Source organism: Thunnus thynnus, chromosome 3 (genome assembly GCF_963924715.1).
Source record: "Thunnus thynnus chromosome 3, fThuThy2.1, whole genome shotgun sequence".
Lineage (NCBI taxonomy): Eukaryota > Metazoa > Chordata > Actinopteri > Scombriformes > Scombridae > Thunnus > Thunnus thynnus.
The window spans coordinates 17,500,107-17,518,008 of NC_089519.1; the positions used below are offsets into that span (position 1 = coordinate 17,500,107).

Genomic DNA, 17,902 nt, shown 5'->3' on the forward strand with positions numbered 1-17,902 from the left:
TATTTGAGAGATATCTGGCAGAGATGGCGATACAACACACAGGAAAATAAAAAAGATAAAACAATGAAAGAAAAATTATCACAAGTATCACAATGCATGCAGTGGAGCAAAAAAAACAACAACTATGCAGCGGTCCAATTGGCTGGATACCATTTTGGTCCCAGCAGTGCTCTAGATTCACTATCAGCAGGTACTTGGTCATAAATCGAAATATTGGACAAAAGTTAAAGTTTGACCTGATGAAAACTTAAAGGATCACCAAAGTCATTACAATTAATCCTGAGCTGGGTATGAATATGTATACCAAATGTCATGGCAATCCATCCAATAGTTGTTGAGATATTTTCAAAAACTAAAAGCTGTCAGGTTGGAGCATACTATAGCTGGCCTCCAGGGTTGGCTCTGCAACAGCTTCCCAAAGAAACTGCCTGCCTGACTGCATCCACAGTCCCACTGCGTCCCAGTAACAGCATCTTGAGACTGTGTAGCAGAGGTCAGTCAGTCATGTTGGATCAGCCAGTGAAACTAGGAGATGAGAAATGTTTGTTTATTTATATCATCTATTATACCATTATTATATATATGTATTATACTGTACATTGATTTTATATTTATTTAATTTAAGAACCACTGACTGAGATATATATTTATTAGGAATTTTGTGCAAATGAGAGCATGTGTTCACAGGTGGACCATATTTACTTGTCTTTTTTTTCAAACATATCAAACGTGCAGGGAATGCCAAATGGATTTTCTTTTAAACAATGTCACTTTAAAAAATTAAACGTCAGCTCAGCTGTACCACTTGTGGTGGAGCTGGCAGAATGAGGTCATTTTTCCACACACACGATCTTTGGCCCCAAGCAGGGATACTGAGGCTGTATCAGGCAAGTATGGCTGCTTGCAGTGAGGCAGAATTATTAGCTCCTGTGACTGACAAGTCTTAACAAGTTCGCTGAGCTTCTGTCAGCAGAAACAAGGCCAGTATTAGTAATTGGCCATTGACTTAGTCAGGATATCACACTGGCTCCTACTCATCTCGTGGCCTGTTGTCAATCCTTTTATAGAATTAGGGACTGTGGAGAGGCAGGCTGAACCTCATATTTCACTTTATAAAAAAGCCTTCCCCTAATTATGAATATTTAATATATATATATATATATGTATATATATATATATATATATATATATATATATATATATATAATTATGAATATGTAATTTTACAACACCAATATCCCAAAACATTATTAAAGTATTTAGTTGGTACAATTTGTCTATCCATTACTTCATTACAATAACTAAAAGTACATAATTCAAGACATTGTATTTCTATTTCAACCTTAGTAGTCAGCATTTAGGAAAATTTGCCTGTTTGCTTTTGTGACAAGAGTTGGATGAGAAGATAGATACCACTCTCATGTCTGCTGCTAGCACTTGGTTAACTTAGTTTATCACAAAGACTGGAAACAGTCTGAGCTTTGTCCAAGCGTAACAAAATCCGCCAGGGTTCTTGTTGTCACTGTGATGTCACCAGGCTGCCAGCGGAGACTTCAGGAAGTTACTGCCCAGCCAAGTCACATAACCCACAAATGACCACAATGTTGTGTTTTTACACTTTTAAACAGACGAGATATGAAGTGTTGATCAGTGAGCTTTAGAGGTGCTGGTGGTGGGTATAGTTATGTTTGCAAAGAGCCAGGCCAGCTGTTTCCCTATATTTACAGTCTCTACATTATGCTAATCTAATTGACTGCTGATGGTAGCTTCTGATTTAACAAAGAATGGTATCAATCTGAACATTTTACTCTTGGCCAGAAACCCAGATAGCAAAATGAATCTGGCATATACTTGGGCCACATACTTTGGTTTCTTTTGGTCCAATATACACCTGGGTCCTCAGCCCAAATCTGGCATATATACCGAAACAGATTGAGAGGGTGGGGAAGCAGACAACTGCAATCCTGTTATCACACTGTCCGTCACTGTCAGATCACTGAGTAATAAACTGGACGAGATCACAGCGTGACTCAGGCTTGATGAGGATTTTTAAAGGAGTAACATGATCTGTTTTACTGAGACATGGGTCCATGAGGAAAGCACAAATATTGACATTGAGGGCTATACAGTCATAAGGGCAGACCACTATAGAGCCTGGTTGAAAGCATTTTATCATTTAACATAACAGCTTGGTATGGCAACTTAAATGTAAAGAGCAAAAACAAGCTCTCCAAAATTGAATGTCATCTCACAAATCTTTTGGTGGAGGACTATCTTAATTGACAATACTTGTGGGGGTGGGCACCAGACACTATGAGCTACTGTCTGTATCCCTCAGACTGTTCTACCTTCCACAGGAGTTGGACAAATCACCGTAATTTTTGTCTACGGTCCAGGGCCGAATAATACGGAATCAGCAGAAACCATGACAGAAAGCTTCAATGCTGTGCTCTCCCAATCGGCAGATCAATCAGTGTTCACTTTGGGGGATTTTAACACATGCGACCTGTCACCTCACCTTCCAACTCTGCAGCAATGTAAGGCAGAGAGCCGGCTTCCCCTCGGAAAGTCGGATGACAGAGAGGAGAGCTTAAGGACTGTTTTGAAACCCTGGATTGGCATATATTCTTTAACTCGTGCTCTGATCCATGCAAACTGATGACATGCTATATTAATTTCTGTGAGGACACAGATTCTGAGGAAAGATTCTGTACAGGTAATGCAAAGCAAGCATGGGAGGGGCTCAATATAATGATGGGCTGGGACAGGAAAAAGCAAAATGTGAATATGGCAGATTGTGGTGAATTTGTTAATGACCTTAACATCTATTATGGAAGGTGTGATGTAACAGACCCAAGAACAGGCTGCAGTACTACTGCAGCAACATCTTTTAAAGATTTCAGACCATTCACACTCACTCCACTTTTAGCTAAGTGTATGGAGAAAGTAGCCAGCATCCATCTTAAGTCCTCTGTCGACTTGACCCCCTACAATTTGCTGACAGATCACACAGGGGGACAGAGGACGTGACTCTCTCTATAGTGGACCAAATAGCTAGACCCCTTCAACAATCAAAATCATTTGCTCGTGTTCTTCTCATTGATTTTAGGTCTGTTTTTAACACTATGCAAATTGACACTCTCTCAGAACGACTTTTTAAGATGAACGTGAATGGTGGTCTCATTCACTGGATTAGAAGCTTTCTAACTGTCCGCAGAGAGTTCTGATGATACGGGGTGTACTCAGACAAGCCTGTTTTAAACACTGGGGCACCACAAAGCTGTGTGCTGTCACCACTGCTGTTTTCCATTTACACCAATGAAATGACTGTTCACAGAAGTAATGTCAAGGTGTTGAAATATGCTGATAATATGGACCTTGTTCGTCTTCTCCTGAAAGACAATACTGTACATGAGGAGGCTGATTTCAGCCAGGCCACTGTACTGCAGGACTGGTGACAGGCAAGTTAACTGGAAATGAATGTGGCCAACCGTCCTGTAGATGACTTACTTCTACATACTTGGGCACAATCGTTGATCAGACCCTAACTTTTAATGAGAACTCAGAGAGCATTTTTAAGAGAGCCAATCAGCGATTGTTTTTAATCAGGGAACTGAGGAGCATTGGCGTTAGCCAACACATACTTGAAATGGCACACAGGAGCCTGAACAAAAAACAAAAGAACAAAAACAAGCTCTCCAAAATTGTTAACATAGCAGGTAAGGTGATTTGCAAGTCACAAAAACAACTTTGAAACAAATTTGACAGTGCTGTACACAGAAAGGCTAAACATATAACTGCAGATACCTCACACCCACTACACTCAGAGTTTGAGCTGCTCCTGTCTGGTCATCGATTCAGGGTCCCAAGAACCAGCCAGAACATATACAAGAAGTCTTTTATTCCCCATGCCATACAGGTATTGAACACAGAATGAGTGCATCAGGGAACACTTGTCATTTTATAAGATTGTTTTATTTATATAACCTATCTGTTGCTACTTGCCCATTTGCACTAGTGTATGTTGTATATTCTTTATGGTTTTTAACAGTGTGTTGTGCTATGTGTAGTGTATGAATCAAAAGAGAAAGGCTGTGATCCAATTCTGGCCCACACACTGGAGCATTCTAAATTTTTAGTTTGGCTGACTCTGTATGCTGATAAATAAAATAACAAGACTAGGTCAAAACTTAGTATATGGCTGAAAAAAAAGGTTATAAATGCAGTTGCAAGAACATTACTCTATTCATATCTTGGAATGTTTGAAAGAGAACTTATCAGAACGTATCAGGGCCTGAGCAAGAAAGTGGAGGGATTCAGCAGCCCCTGGTGCTGAAAGCGCGAGGAACCTATTGTTTATGTTAAGTTTATTAGGGCCGGAGAACGTAGAGACTAATGAGTTACAAGTAAACAAAATCATCAGCTCCTTAAAAAGCTCCAAAAGTAGAGATGCTTTCCAATTTCACACCATGTTTGTTAAATCACACAAAGATATTTCAACTCCCCCCATTGCTCATTTAATTAACTTGTCTTTTAAACACAGCTCCTTTCCTCATGACAGGAAATGTTCCATTGTCACGCCTATTTTAAAATCTGGAGACCGCCTTGAAGCCAGTAACCACAGACCAATAAGTATACTGCAAGTACTCTCAAAGGTTACTGAAAAATTTGTCATTAAACTACTGACAACATTTCTTAACACAGGCATTTTTGGTCTATATTGTATGCAATTTGGCTTTAGAGCAAATCATTCCACCGAGACTGCAACCTTGCACTTAATAGAGCAAATTAAAACTTGATAAAGGAGGAGTAGTTGGTGCTGTATTTTTAGATCTCTGTAAAGCATTTGACACAGTCAATCATGATGTTTTAATATCGAAACTCTCTTAATTTAACTTCTCATCTAGAGCACTGACATGGATGTCTTCATATTTGTCTAATAGGATACAATGTGTTAAAGTTTGTGATGCACTATCCAGTAACATGAAGTGCACAATGGGTGTTCCACAAAGGTCAGTGTTAGGTCGACTTTTATTTAGCCTATATATTAATGATCTCCCTCAACAGTGTCATTATGTAGAACTGCAAATGTATGCAGATGACACTGTCGTGTATACACATGCAGAAACAGCTGAGTTAGCTGCTGATAAGCTAACAATTGCATTGGAAAGGATCACGCATTGGCTTGCTCAATCATGTCTGAGTCTAAATGTAAACAAGACAAAGGGTATGTTGGTAAGGGTACCATGGTACAACCTCCCAAGGCTGATATTCTCATCAAAGGTGAAAGGCTTAACATAGTCACTGATTTTAAATATCTTGGTGTGACACTGGATCCAAATTTGAACTTTAAGAAACATGTAAAAAAAATGGTTAAAACTTGAGTGAAGCCATTGACAGGTGTTATTTTAAGAAACTCCTCCGAGAGATTTCACCTGAGCGACTTCAAATTTGGTAGGTGACATCTAATGTTTGCCATGCTAAATTGCGAAGCTTTTTAGTTTTCATGTACGCCCTTGGCGTGACATGCCGAATAATGTTGCCCAAAACATGTTTTGTGAATGTTTGTTTGGTGGCTCATTCCACAAGCTAAGCTGCAGGATAAGACGTGTGTTCATATTTGTAAGTTATCATCAAGTTTTGATGAAGTTTCATTCACTACCATGTTTAAAGGAGAAAGGTACCATGCCTCATATTGCAATTTAATTTAACAATTGAGCTTTAATATGTTATATATCTTAAGATTTTTTTAAACATTGGACATCTTGAATGTTGTTTTAATTTAAGACCATGGGCAAAAGTTCTTTGCTGTAAGTGTTTTACAGAATATATGGAAAGCAAAGTCTTTTTTTTTTTGCTGATCTGAAAAATACTCTGATCCATGACTCAAATCCGTGATATGATCCAAACCGTGAGTTTTGTGATCAGTTGCACCCCTACCTCCAACAGTTGTGCAATAATGATGTGGGAGTCAAGTAAACTACTCAGTCACGGACTCCACTGTTGCTAACCAGCCAAAAGTATATTGCCAGCCCAGGCCTGGCACATGTACTTAGTGAAGGGTTGCCTTGTTGCCATGGAGATCAAAAGTTCTGCCCCACTTCAGGGCTAGCCTCTTTTCCAAAATGTATTTTTGCATTTCTTTTATCAGTTTTTCTGAAATGCTGAACCATGATATTCAGGGTTTCTGTAAATATTCTAGATTAATTGAAATCTACTACTGTACTATTAATCCTATGAAATTTGATGGCACTTGCAGTTGTCGAATGCAAAAAAATGTATTAGCAAGTTCTAATAAATAGTAGATACCATGTAGCTTAGAATATGAACAAATTACACAAGTATCATTTTTCAGCTATTCAGAATGGCAGATTGAAGAAACTCTATGGAAAAATAAATTATGGAGCAGAGGCTAGTGCAACACAAATAAGCCCTGGAGGGAAGCAGGACCTCTGCTCTCTAAAGCTTCTGTGGATAGAAAGTCAAAATAAATTTAATATATTCAGCTCCTTTATTTAAAAAAAATATTAAAACACTTAACAGATAATACTGCCAAATTTTAATTTAATAAGTTAACTGTCTTGTCTATAAAATATCAGAAAATAGTGAAAAATGCCCATCTTTTTCCCAGAACTCAAGATAACAAATTCAATTATTTTGTTCAACCAACAGTCCAAACATATACAATTAACAATAAAAACAACACTAAGAGTCTACAGCCATGTTAGCAACTCTGTGAGGCTATATACGTACAGTGATGCTTTGAGCTAAATGCTTATGTAGGCATGCAAACATGCTCACAATGATAAGGATGTATCAAACCAAATCAGATGTTGCAGCGCACCACCACAGGGTTGAGCGGAGGTATGGGCGTGTTTATTTGTGTTCTAGAGCATAACCGCTGTGAAACAATTGGAAAGTTGTGTTTTATTATAATGTTGTATTGATCTGATTCACTAGCTTTCTCACTACCAGCACTCCCTCTCTGCATTCACTCTCTAGCTCGCTTGACCACAGCAACTCTCCCTAACTCACTTGCTGGTGGTCTCAGTTCTCTCTCTCTCTTTTTCTCATCTTTTTTAAAATGAGTTGGGAAGCCAACAGCAATTCTCCAAAAGTTGACTCTGGATCAACTTTCTCGCCTCAGGCCAGTGGAGCACTGTTGTGGCCAAAGCCCCTGCAGTCTAAACACACTACCCCCATTCAAATGAGTGGGAGGACTGGCGTTTTTGCTGCAATGCCTGATTTGGTCTGAATACAGCCTCATGCTAACATTCCGATGTTTTGCAGGTATGTTTATATTCACCATCTTAGTTGAACTTATTAACCTGCTAACATGCTAATCAGCACAACACACAAGCTGCTGAGGCTGAATGGAATGTAATTAATTTTGCAGGTATTTGGTCATGAATCATAAATATAAGACAATTAAAAATTTGACCATATGATGACATTAGAAGAAGTCAGAGAATCACCAGAAGTGAATATGCATATTTACCAAAATGCAGAACAAATCTATTATATTATAATGGAAATTTTTTTTTACACCAGTGTTTCCCACAGGTTGAGAATTTACTTTGTGGTAGGTGGCACGGTGTGTGATGGCAAGTTCAGTAATAAACTAGTCAAAACAAAGGTTTATGAATAATGAGTGGGAAAATAATGGTTTATTGCAAACAAACAGCTACTCAAAATAAACAACTATATGCCAACATAAATAACTATTAAGAAATAAGTAACTATTTAGATATTAAAATAAATTAGATTTTCAAAGTATATTAAAGAACAAAACAGACTTTAACTCTGCTTTTTGATGAACATGTTAAAATAACTATACGCCAACATAAATTATTAAAAATAATCTATTAAAAAATAAATAACTATTCAAATAATAAAATACATTTCACATTTTCAAAATATATTCAAGAGATCAAAACACTTTAACTCTGCTTTTGGTCCAGAGTTGTTCTCCTTAGCCTTTTGTCATGTGCCTATTTGCACAGTTGGTGTCGCTTACTGGAACATTAAATTTTTCTTGCTTTGGAAAAATACATTTCTAACACCTGTCTGTATTAGGGGTGGGACAAAAAAAATCAATATTGCAAGTATTGATACATATTTTTAAAATATAGGATCACTCAGAACAGATTCAGCTACTTTGACTCACCACCACCAGAGCACCACTACCCCTGCCTCCTTGTGGAGGCGCTGAACAGATTGGTGACAGTCAGATGGACAGCAAATTGTAGGTGACAAAGTAGAAATGCAAGTAAAATAACCAGCCATGAGCAGCTCCTGCTGTCATACTCTCCTTGTCCACGCTGGAAACACAGAGAGTCCGCTAGAGCTTTGACAGTCAGTAGAAGCACATTCATGGCGCACTGTAAAAGTTCCTGTGTGGTATCTTGGTTGTGGCTTAGTTAGTGGCTCTACGAGAGGCTCTCCGGTGTGTCTTTGTCTGTGGAAGAGTGTCAGGACATAGCAGGAGCCCTGCTGTTTATCATATTAATGTTTAGCCTTCTGTTGTCACTCGTCAGCCCTTTGGGTTATTAGCACAATGTCGCCTCTCTGTTGTCTCTTATCAGACTTACTAACTGTACCAGCAGCTCTGTGAGAGGCACAAACTGAGGCTACAGTTAGCAGTGTTGTGATATTTATTCTTGGCAGCATTTGTGTGCTGGCCTGTGTGCATGGTGAAATGACAATTGGCGTCTTGATTGAAAAAAAATTGGAATTTGTATTTTATCTACCTGAGCAGGTCTTAATCTACCTGGGTTGGCCACCCAAGTAGAGCCTATATACGGAAATACGGTTCACGTAGCCACCAAAAGCACATACTAGAAGTGGAATATACAGGGCTGATGACGGTAACATAAAGCACAATAAACAGCAGAGCTACGGCTATGTGCTGACACTTCTATAGTTCTCAGTAGTAACGACTTTATGAGCTTCTTTAATGATAACATTCTAACTATTAGACACAAAATTCACTACCTCCTTCCCTAAACAGGCACAGATCTATCCCCAAACACAGGAACCTGAGAAACAGCTGTAAAACCTGACATATATTTAGACTGTTTTTCTCCAGTTGACTTTCCTGAACTAACTTCAATGATTTGTTCAGCTAAACCATCACTCTGTCTCTCAGACCCCATTCCAACTAGGCTGCTTAAGGAAGTTTTACCCTTAGTTAGCATTTCTTTACTACATATGATCAATCTGTCTTTAGTAACAGGCTACGTACCACAATCCTTTAAAGTAGCTGTAATTAAACCTCTTCTTAAGAAGCCTTCTCTTGATTCAGGCATTTTAGCCAACTATAGACCTATATCTAATCTTCCCTTTATCTCTATCTCTCTAGATCCTTGAGAAAGCAGTCTCTAATCAGTTATGTGACTTCCTACATAAAAATAGTTTATTTGAGGATTTTCAGTCAGGATTTAGAGCGTCTTGTTAGATCTTAGTGCCGCAATCGACACAATTGACCATCACATCCTATAACAGAGACTGGAACATTTAATTGGCATTAAAGGAACTGCATTAAGCTGGTTTAAATCAGACCCATTTCAGTTTGTACACATTAATGATGAATCCTCCATGAGGGCAAAAGTTAGACACGGACTTCCACAAGGTTCTGTACTTGGACCACTACTATTCACCTTATATATGCTTCCGTTAGGTGATATTATTAGGAAACACTCCATAAATTTTCATTGTTATGCAGTTGATACCCAATTATATTTATCAATGAAGCCTGATGAAACCAATCAGTTAAACAAACTCTAAGCATGCCTTAAGGACATTAAGACCTGGATGACCTGCAATTTTCTACTGCTAAACTCAGATAAAACTGAAGTTATAGTGCTTGGCCCTAAACACCTTAGAAACACAATATTTAATGATATAGCCACTCTAGATGGCATTACCCTGGCCTCCAGCTAAGGAATATGGGAGTTATCTTTGACCAGGATATGTCCTTTAACTCCCACATAAATCAAATGTCAAGGACTGCCTTTTTTCACTTACGTAATATTGCAAAAATCAGGCACATCCTGTCCCAAAAAGATGCAGAAAAACTAGTTCACACATTTGTTACTTCTAGGCTGGATTAATGCAATTCCTTACGATCAGGTTGCCCTAACAAGTCTCTAAAGACTCTCCAGCTGGTCCAGAATGCAGCTGCACATGTACTAACAAAAACTAGAAAGAGAGATCATATTTCTCCCATTTTAGCTTCACTACATTGGCTTCCAGTAAAATCTAGAATAGAATTTAAAATCCTTCTCCTAACTTACAAAGCCCTTAATGGTCAGGCACCATCATATCTTAAAGAGCTCATAGTACCTTATTACCCCACTAGAACACTGCGCTCCCAGAATGCAGGCTTACTGGTGGTTCCTACAGTCTTCAAAAGTAGAATGGGAGGCAGAGCCTTCAGCTATCAGACTCCTCTCCTGTGGAACCACCATCCAAATTCGGCTTGGGGAGCAGACACCCTCTCTACGTTTAAGAGTAGGCTTAAAACTTTCATTTTTGATAAAGTTTATAGTTAGGGCCAGCCAGGCTCGCCTTGGATCCGCCCTTAGTTATGCTGCTATAGATCTAGACTACCAGGGGACTTCCCATGATGCAGCGAGCTCCTCTCTCCTCCTCCTCCTCTCCATCTTTATGCATTCATGTACCATCAATGAATGTTACTAACTTGGCTTCTTCCCCAGAGTTTTTTGTGCTTTCTCATCTCACAGAAAACCCTGGGATGCAGGACAAGCCTTCGTGGTCCTTTGTGGTCCTGTTGGTGTCCTTCCCTGGCTATTGCTGCTGTTATTGTTATTGTTATTGTTATGATTGCTGTTATTGTGGAAAAAAATGAATGAATGATTTTGAGTTAAATTGCAGTTCCACTGCACCCCTATCCTTGTAAACATGCATGAGGAGTGCACATACAAGGCACAGATCCCTTGATTTTTTGGCAGAGGAAAGGACTAACACCTGAGACACACAGCCTGCGTGAGCAGCGCATGTGCATCATGGAACCTCTTGCTTTTCATTTCCCATGTTAACAGATTAGAACAGCCACACAGCCCCCGTGAGACGCGCACCTCACTAGAGATTGGGGGTCTCGGCTATTTTTTCGGCGTGACGCGTGCCATTCTTAGCAAAAATAGATAGAGAAGATGATCTGTTGTAGTCATATTAACATCATGCCAGCAACAACCTTTCACTACGGTTTCAATGTCTATATCTGTAGAATATGTCACGGACATGAAGTGTCACTAACCAGACCTCACCATGCCCTTCAGAAAGAAAGCCGCTTTCACCTCACATATTATTTATTTATTTTTAACAATTGAGCACATGCTTCTTAATCTTTTTCTGACTAAACTAAATATAAATGTAATTTATAATTAAATAAATTACAGACCCTGCAGAAACGAATGTATATCCTGCAGCAGGCATGAACACGGGTTGAGGGCACTGCCCCCACAGCAGTCCGTGAACACACATCAAGGAGGCCCATGCATTTTGGACTGTGAAAACTATGGTGACTTGGAGGCACAAGATACTCAACTTCTCCCAAGCCATGAGGCACTGTCTGCCATCATCTGAATCAGGTCTGGGGACTAACTGGCGCCTGGGCGCTCTGGTGCCACCACTATGATGATGACAAGCACATTGTCTCGCCAGTACCTAAACAACGTGCCCCCACCAACGCAGCCCCTTGCAATGTTTTAACACAGGGCTGTTTTCGGTCTGAATGCAGCCTAAAGCATGAATCAGGCAGAGAACAAGATGAGAAAGAAAAAGAAATTCACTGGCTTGGCTGGAAAGCATCCAGACACTTGACATCGAACCACCAGAGACGTGTGGGCTTTTGCTTCATGAAGAGATGGGGCAGTCTGTCATCATGCTCCGGTCTCTCAGAGGGTTAAGGCACAGTTTCTACACACTTGGAAAACATTCTTTCCTTTGATGAAGCAGTAGACATGAATATATGCTTCTGTCACATCTGTGGCAGTCATCCAGTTGTATGGTGGGGGCATCAGCAGATGTTACAGAATGCAAAAACCTGTTTCCTGACAAAGCAGTTCAAATGCTTTGGCAGATCCACTTTCCACTGTCAGCCATGTATGTCCCAGAATGAATATGAGCCAGAAAAATCTAAGGAACAAAAAACCCCTATGCGCCTCCATATGAGGAAGTGCAGTCACGGCTCCTTTACTCATTTCCTTCCTAGAATAGAAGAACGTACCCCCTTCTCAGCATCTTGTCAAACCAGGGAAAGGGCTGCTTCATATCCATGTGAAACGCCAGTTTTATGCAGGGTGATTGGTGAGCAAGGCAGAGCGGGGCTGCCCGAGTTATGGGGGCTGGTATAACCAATCTTGGTAAAAAAAAAACTCAGCCATAGGGCTGTGATAAGATGAGTAGAGGAGAAGCCACCCATATAGGGCGATATGAGGCCTCTGCTTCAGATGTGACGTTGCAAGCAGTAAATATCAACCAAAGTGACTACCTTGACCAAGATCAAGCCAGCCAGCCAAGGGAGGGCCAGGGAAGCAGTGTTGCTAGTTAGTGGTAAGCCGGATAGCAAGCACTAGCAAGTCACAATGCGTCCAGAGCAGCAGTAGCCTAGCAGTGAACAGAAGTGTACAATATTTTGTGGAAGAGGCAGTGGGAACGTGGGAACCTTCTCACAGATGCACCAGTCATCTTGGTCGTCATACTGGTACCGCAACTAGTTAGCCACCGTCCGCAATTCTCAAGTGCTGGGGAGAGTGGAGGGGGCGAGCAGGCTGAATAAGTAACGATAAATGGGCTACTTTTAAGAGGATATTCTGTATTCAAGGTAGCTGAGTGAAAAAGGGAGACAAACAATGGATGCGCTGGGGCTTTATTGACCTTAAAATTACAACAAGGAAGCGCTATGACTCTAATTTTACCTGTTAAATTCCTGTTTGCACCGGAAGTGGAGATATGTTGCTTTGCGTACATTGACATCTGATGCTTGTGGTCACCTTGTGCCTACATTTAAGCAAATATCTTACCTATTTTATAAAATAACATACAGCTTGAGAGATTGACAGAGCTGAAAGAGACTTTATTCTACAGCAGTCTGAGAATCATCAATTACTATTTTGAAAAGTACCACTAATTAGGTAATTTCTCCTACACAACACTGGGATCAGCTGCCCATGTTACTGTTAAAATAGTCATGGTGACTAGTCAGAATGTGTTGGTATTTTTGTTTTAATACATGTTTGTAACAATATGATATAACAAAAGGTGTGCGAGTGTGGCCGTTCAAAACGTGTTAGTACATATTTCTTCCCAAAACAAGTGCACAGTGCTAACTTATTAGGTTAGTTGCATTATTACGCACAGTGCACTTTTCTGTGGCATGGGCTTTTTATTATGTAACAAACTAATTATAACTTAGATCATCAATAAAATATTACATAGTTGGGTCGAAAGATGATTTAATTTATATTGATATTTTAGATAACAGACCAATAAAGTTAAAAAACAATCTGGCTAGGTGATTGTGAAGAACGCGGATAATGGTAATAACTAAATAATCTGCATGATTGTACGGATACCTTAGCATCAGAGCCAAGTCCCCAGGAAGAGCGATGGGCTCTGAAGCCAATTTGACAAAGTGGCCAAACCTTGTTATTACAATGCTACATGATGCTATTGGGCCCAAAAAGACTTTTTCCCATAGACTTACTTTGTGAAAAAGACACACAATGCTCACAAGCTAGAACACAAAGTAAGCTAGCTCAGCTAGCTGTAAGCTAGGTAACTTTAAACATAAATTTGTGGCGAAGATTGTCTTTTTAATCCAATATCTTTGGTGGATGTGGTCATGTCAGGCCATATGACCTTCTCAAATATGTGGATGTGTGTTCCCAACTTTGAGAAATGTATATTAGGCTGTGCCGATCAGGACAGCAACTTTTTACTTGTTTTTGCTATGGCCAGCAACAGGAAGTTAAGAGACAAAATTTAAAATGGAACAGGCCAGAAAATGGGTGGGCTGTTTAAGGTCAATAGAGTGTGTTTGCTACCTTCTGATGGGTGGTGAGTGCAAAGCTCTGTCTCAGGGTGCCGAGGTGAAACCTCAATAGGGTAAACCAAAAGTGAAGCCTGTTAGAAGGTGTAGCATGTACAAAATAGAACAGGGTTCCAACACCATTGTACCTAAAAATCAGATCAAAACAATAGGGAAATGAAAGATCATTGTTAGTCCTCTTCTTTGTAAAAATGCATCTGAAGTTCAGCCACAGCTTCAGCAGTCTGAGTGAGGCAAATCTAGAGGGTAACTTCCAAAGTTACTGGGATATTTGCATTTGCATTTTGTCATTTGGCAGACACTTCTTGACAATCAAGCAGAGGACAGTTATTTTGAAAGAGCTGTGGTAGAAATTCTGAAGGAGCTGACCAGGTACAAGTGCAATGAGAAAGAGCGCTAGACAGGTTTATTTTCAATATATAATTATTGAAGTAAGAAACAACTGGAAGTAGACAAGTGCATCAGAAATACCATAAATAACATGAAAGAAGAGCGACAATTAAAGTGCTAAAAGGTTAGGGGGCTCAAGTGTTGAGGAGTTCATGGAAGAGCTGAGTTTTGAGGCATTTCTTCAATGCACCAAGGGAGTCAGCAGACTGTATGTAGCTGTGTAGCTCATTCCACCATCTTGGAACCACAAACAAGAACAGTCTGGATGGTGATTTCATATCAGGCAGCAAAGATATTACCAGACATCGTTCATTTGCAGACCGGAGTGGTCGGGAGAGGACAAACAGCCTGATGAGTGACTCAGTGTAGGTAGGTGCAATTCCATTTGTTGCCTTTAAGGCAAGCATCAAAGCTTTGAACTTGATGCGAGCCGCCACTGGGAGCAAGTGGAGGGAGATGAACAGAGGTGTGACATAAAAGGGATATGTCTTGTTAGTTGCAATTTACCTACACGCAATTACCAGGATGAAGACATCGACTTGATTTGCTTAATTGAGACTGCTGGAGCTACATATTAGCTTTGGCTTAATTTAAGAATGCATTTTTATACATAACAGTTTCTCGCAGTGTAATCGTTCTATGAAGGAATCACTTCACAGCCATTTTAGAGGAATGATTACAGCGACCCATAATTCTCTCAGTGTACATATGGCATGTGAGTATTGTATTAAAATAAACTCCAAACCATGATTAAACACACAGACACGTGACTGACATCGGTCTTCTCATATCACTCCCGGAAAGGAAGCAGTTAAGTGTATTTTCCAAAATGTTCATTTCTTTAACAGAGTGCTGTGGACATGGTTCTATAGACCTGTAAGATGCCTGAAATATGGATTCCAGTGTGTGAAACAATATTGACCATCAGGGGTTTCTGTGTACTTCCAACAAAGGGTAAGCCATCAGCCCCTAGATCCAAACAGCTATACAACACCACACAATTAAAAGATCCTCTAAACTTATGACAAAATATGTTGTTTGACATTGTCTTCTAAAAATATTACATGTGACATCTTTATGACAGTTTTAATTATCCGCTACCACCATGGTTAAAGTTTGGTTAGGTGTAGGCAAAAAAAAAACTATCTGGGTTTTAGAACAGTCAATGTCATGGTTTAAAAGAAAAGTATGTTGACTGTCAGTAGTAAACGGGGTGCATCAGCGATCTCCACTGCCCAAGTGGCAAGGATTTGAATGAACAACAATGCTGTGGGTTTGGGGAAGTCAAACCAACCATGTGTCAGAGCCAAAAGTCTTCACGTTTCCATTCCAACTGTGATGTTACTTCTGAGTTCTTCCCCTTTACTAGGAATGCCAATCAGTCGGTGGAGGCTTTGGTTGGGATGAAACCCTGCAGACTGTTGGCTCTCTCTGACATGTGATAAAAGAAAAAAATGAATAAAATAATTTGCTTAGTTTATGGGACCACCCCAACAGTTTAATTTTAGGTTTTCAGAGGTGTAATTAAAGGATAAGACTGTTGTTAGTCTATATTTTTCTCAAGTCGGAAACCACACAAAGAGACCAAAATCCACAATGTGTTAGTCAACTTAATATTTATCAGCCCTGTCTGTGGCACTCAGCCCAGAGCCCATTGGTTCATAATGGGGAAAAAAAGGTGCACAAATATACAGTTTAATTTTATAAATGGGGCCCCTGCAGGCCTACAATTCTTACATTATACTTGGTAAAGGCAGATAACTCATTATTAAAGAACTCAGATCAGCATCAGGAGAATAAAAACATGACCAATATGTTTGACTTCCAACACAAAATCAGTCACTGGAGCCCTGACTTCAGGGACGAATGACTCCTTTGGCCCCTAGCCATGTGTCCAGTAGTCCTGTCTACCCATGAGTTGGCCACTGCTTTTCAGCAAACATTACTAAAACAGTAGTAGTAGTCTGTAGTGCATTTTTGTGGGGACTATTTCAGTGGTGGATTGATATACTTTGTGTTCTATAATGAGTAGCCAATTCCCAGCAGTTGGTTGTTGGTTTGGGCCTTTTAATATGAAACTGTTGACAATAAGAGAAAGGCTTAATGTGATAATGTGAAATCATAAAAAAACACCACATCAGTAAGATTAAATTGTTTTGATAACCAAATAAATTCAATACTATAATTCTAACATATTTAGTTAATGTATATCTAATTATAGCGTTTTCATGTATTTGAACACAGTGATCTGTAGCTTGAAATCCAGCACATCCTCTCAGGGGTAGTTGTGCTTGCATGTATGGTCATACAAGGAATGTGGCTCAGGAAAGATGTCTGAACTGCTGGATTTGAATGGTGTTGGATTTATCTGCCTTGAGCTGTGTGCCATGTTAACACCTTCAAGACAAACACGCATGTGCTCGCGCGCGCGCGCGCGCACACACACACACACACACACACACACACACACACACACACACACACGCCACACTGCACTGCTACTCAGATGTACGCGCCTATAAGCTCACACACAAATATAAATGAAAATGTTGACATAACTGGAACACTGCAGCAGCCGCTGTGTAGTCAGAAGGCCTCTCCTTATGAAGAGCGGAATAAGGAGGACAGAGATAAGACAGGCCCACATCAGGAGGATGAGGACACGGGGAGCGATGAATGGGAGCACGAGAAAAGACAACAAGGGAGAATAATTAAGACGGCCAGATGAACGAGAGAGGTGAAGATAAGAATGATAGTTACAATGACAGAAATTAAATTCCTACCGATCTGGACGCTCGGAGATCCGCACAACGCCTCGCGCAAGAACAATGTCACTACAAACAGCAGCTTCATGGTGGTGTTCAGGTTCCTCACGCGACGCCACAGCAGCCTGAGATAGCGGTTCCTACCAAAACATCACCTCCATCACACACGGTGTGAGCTCATGGCGTCATTCCAGGTTCGCTCGAGCTCTGCAGATGCCCTGTCCTGTCTCCTGAGGTGCGCGTGCTGCCGCTGCTGCTGCTGCTGGACTGGGGGCGCGCGCCGAGAATAGGTTAGGAATACCGATGAGACACGAGAGAGAACCGAGGGCAGCCGACAACCGAACGTGAAACAGCGTTTATGAGACCAAGAGAAGGCTGTAGGAAACTGATAAGCAGGCCTGCAGCACGTTAAAATAAACTCAAGCGGAACACATGCATACTGTAAGGAAAGCACATAAAATTTCATTTTAAAATATCTAACGATTAATTTTATCTGACAAAAAATATAAGCACCAGTTAAATACATGTACATTGTAAAGCTGAATTAATTTTAATGATTTATTTTTTATTCATTATTTTGTATTCTTAAGTCTAAGTGTAATTCTACTATTCTTGTCTGACTGAACACGCTATAATGACTTGAGACATGGGTTATGCTGTAAGCAGACATTAC

At 40.1% G+C, this 17,902-nt stretch overlaps 1 protein-coding gene across 3 annotated transcripts in view; it reads right to left on the bottom strand.

The window, feature by feature from the left end:
* The window catches only part of LOC137179653 (glutamate receptor 2-like), a 96,783-nt gene extending 79,084 nt beyond the window's left edge, over nt 1-17,699 (bottom strand). For 2 of the 3 annotated variants that reach the window (XM_067584490.1, XM_067584489.1), the window contains exon 1: nt 17,248-17,699. In XM_067584490.1, the coding sequence (XP_067440591.1) occupies nt 17,248-17,317 (70 nt within the window). In that variant the 5' untranslated portion in view covers nt 17,318-17,699. The remainder of the gene's footprint in view (nt 1-17,247) is intronic. The other variant, XM_067584491.1, reaches the window with a different exon arrangement.
* Between the last annotated feature and the right edge of the window lie 203 nt (nt 17,700-17,902).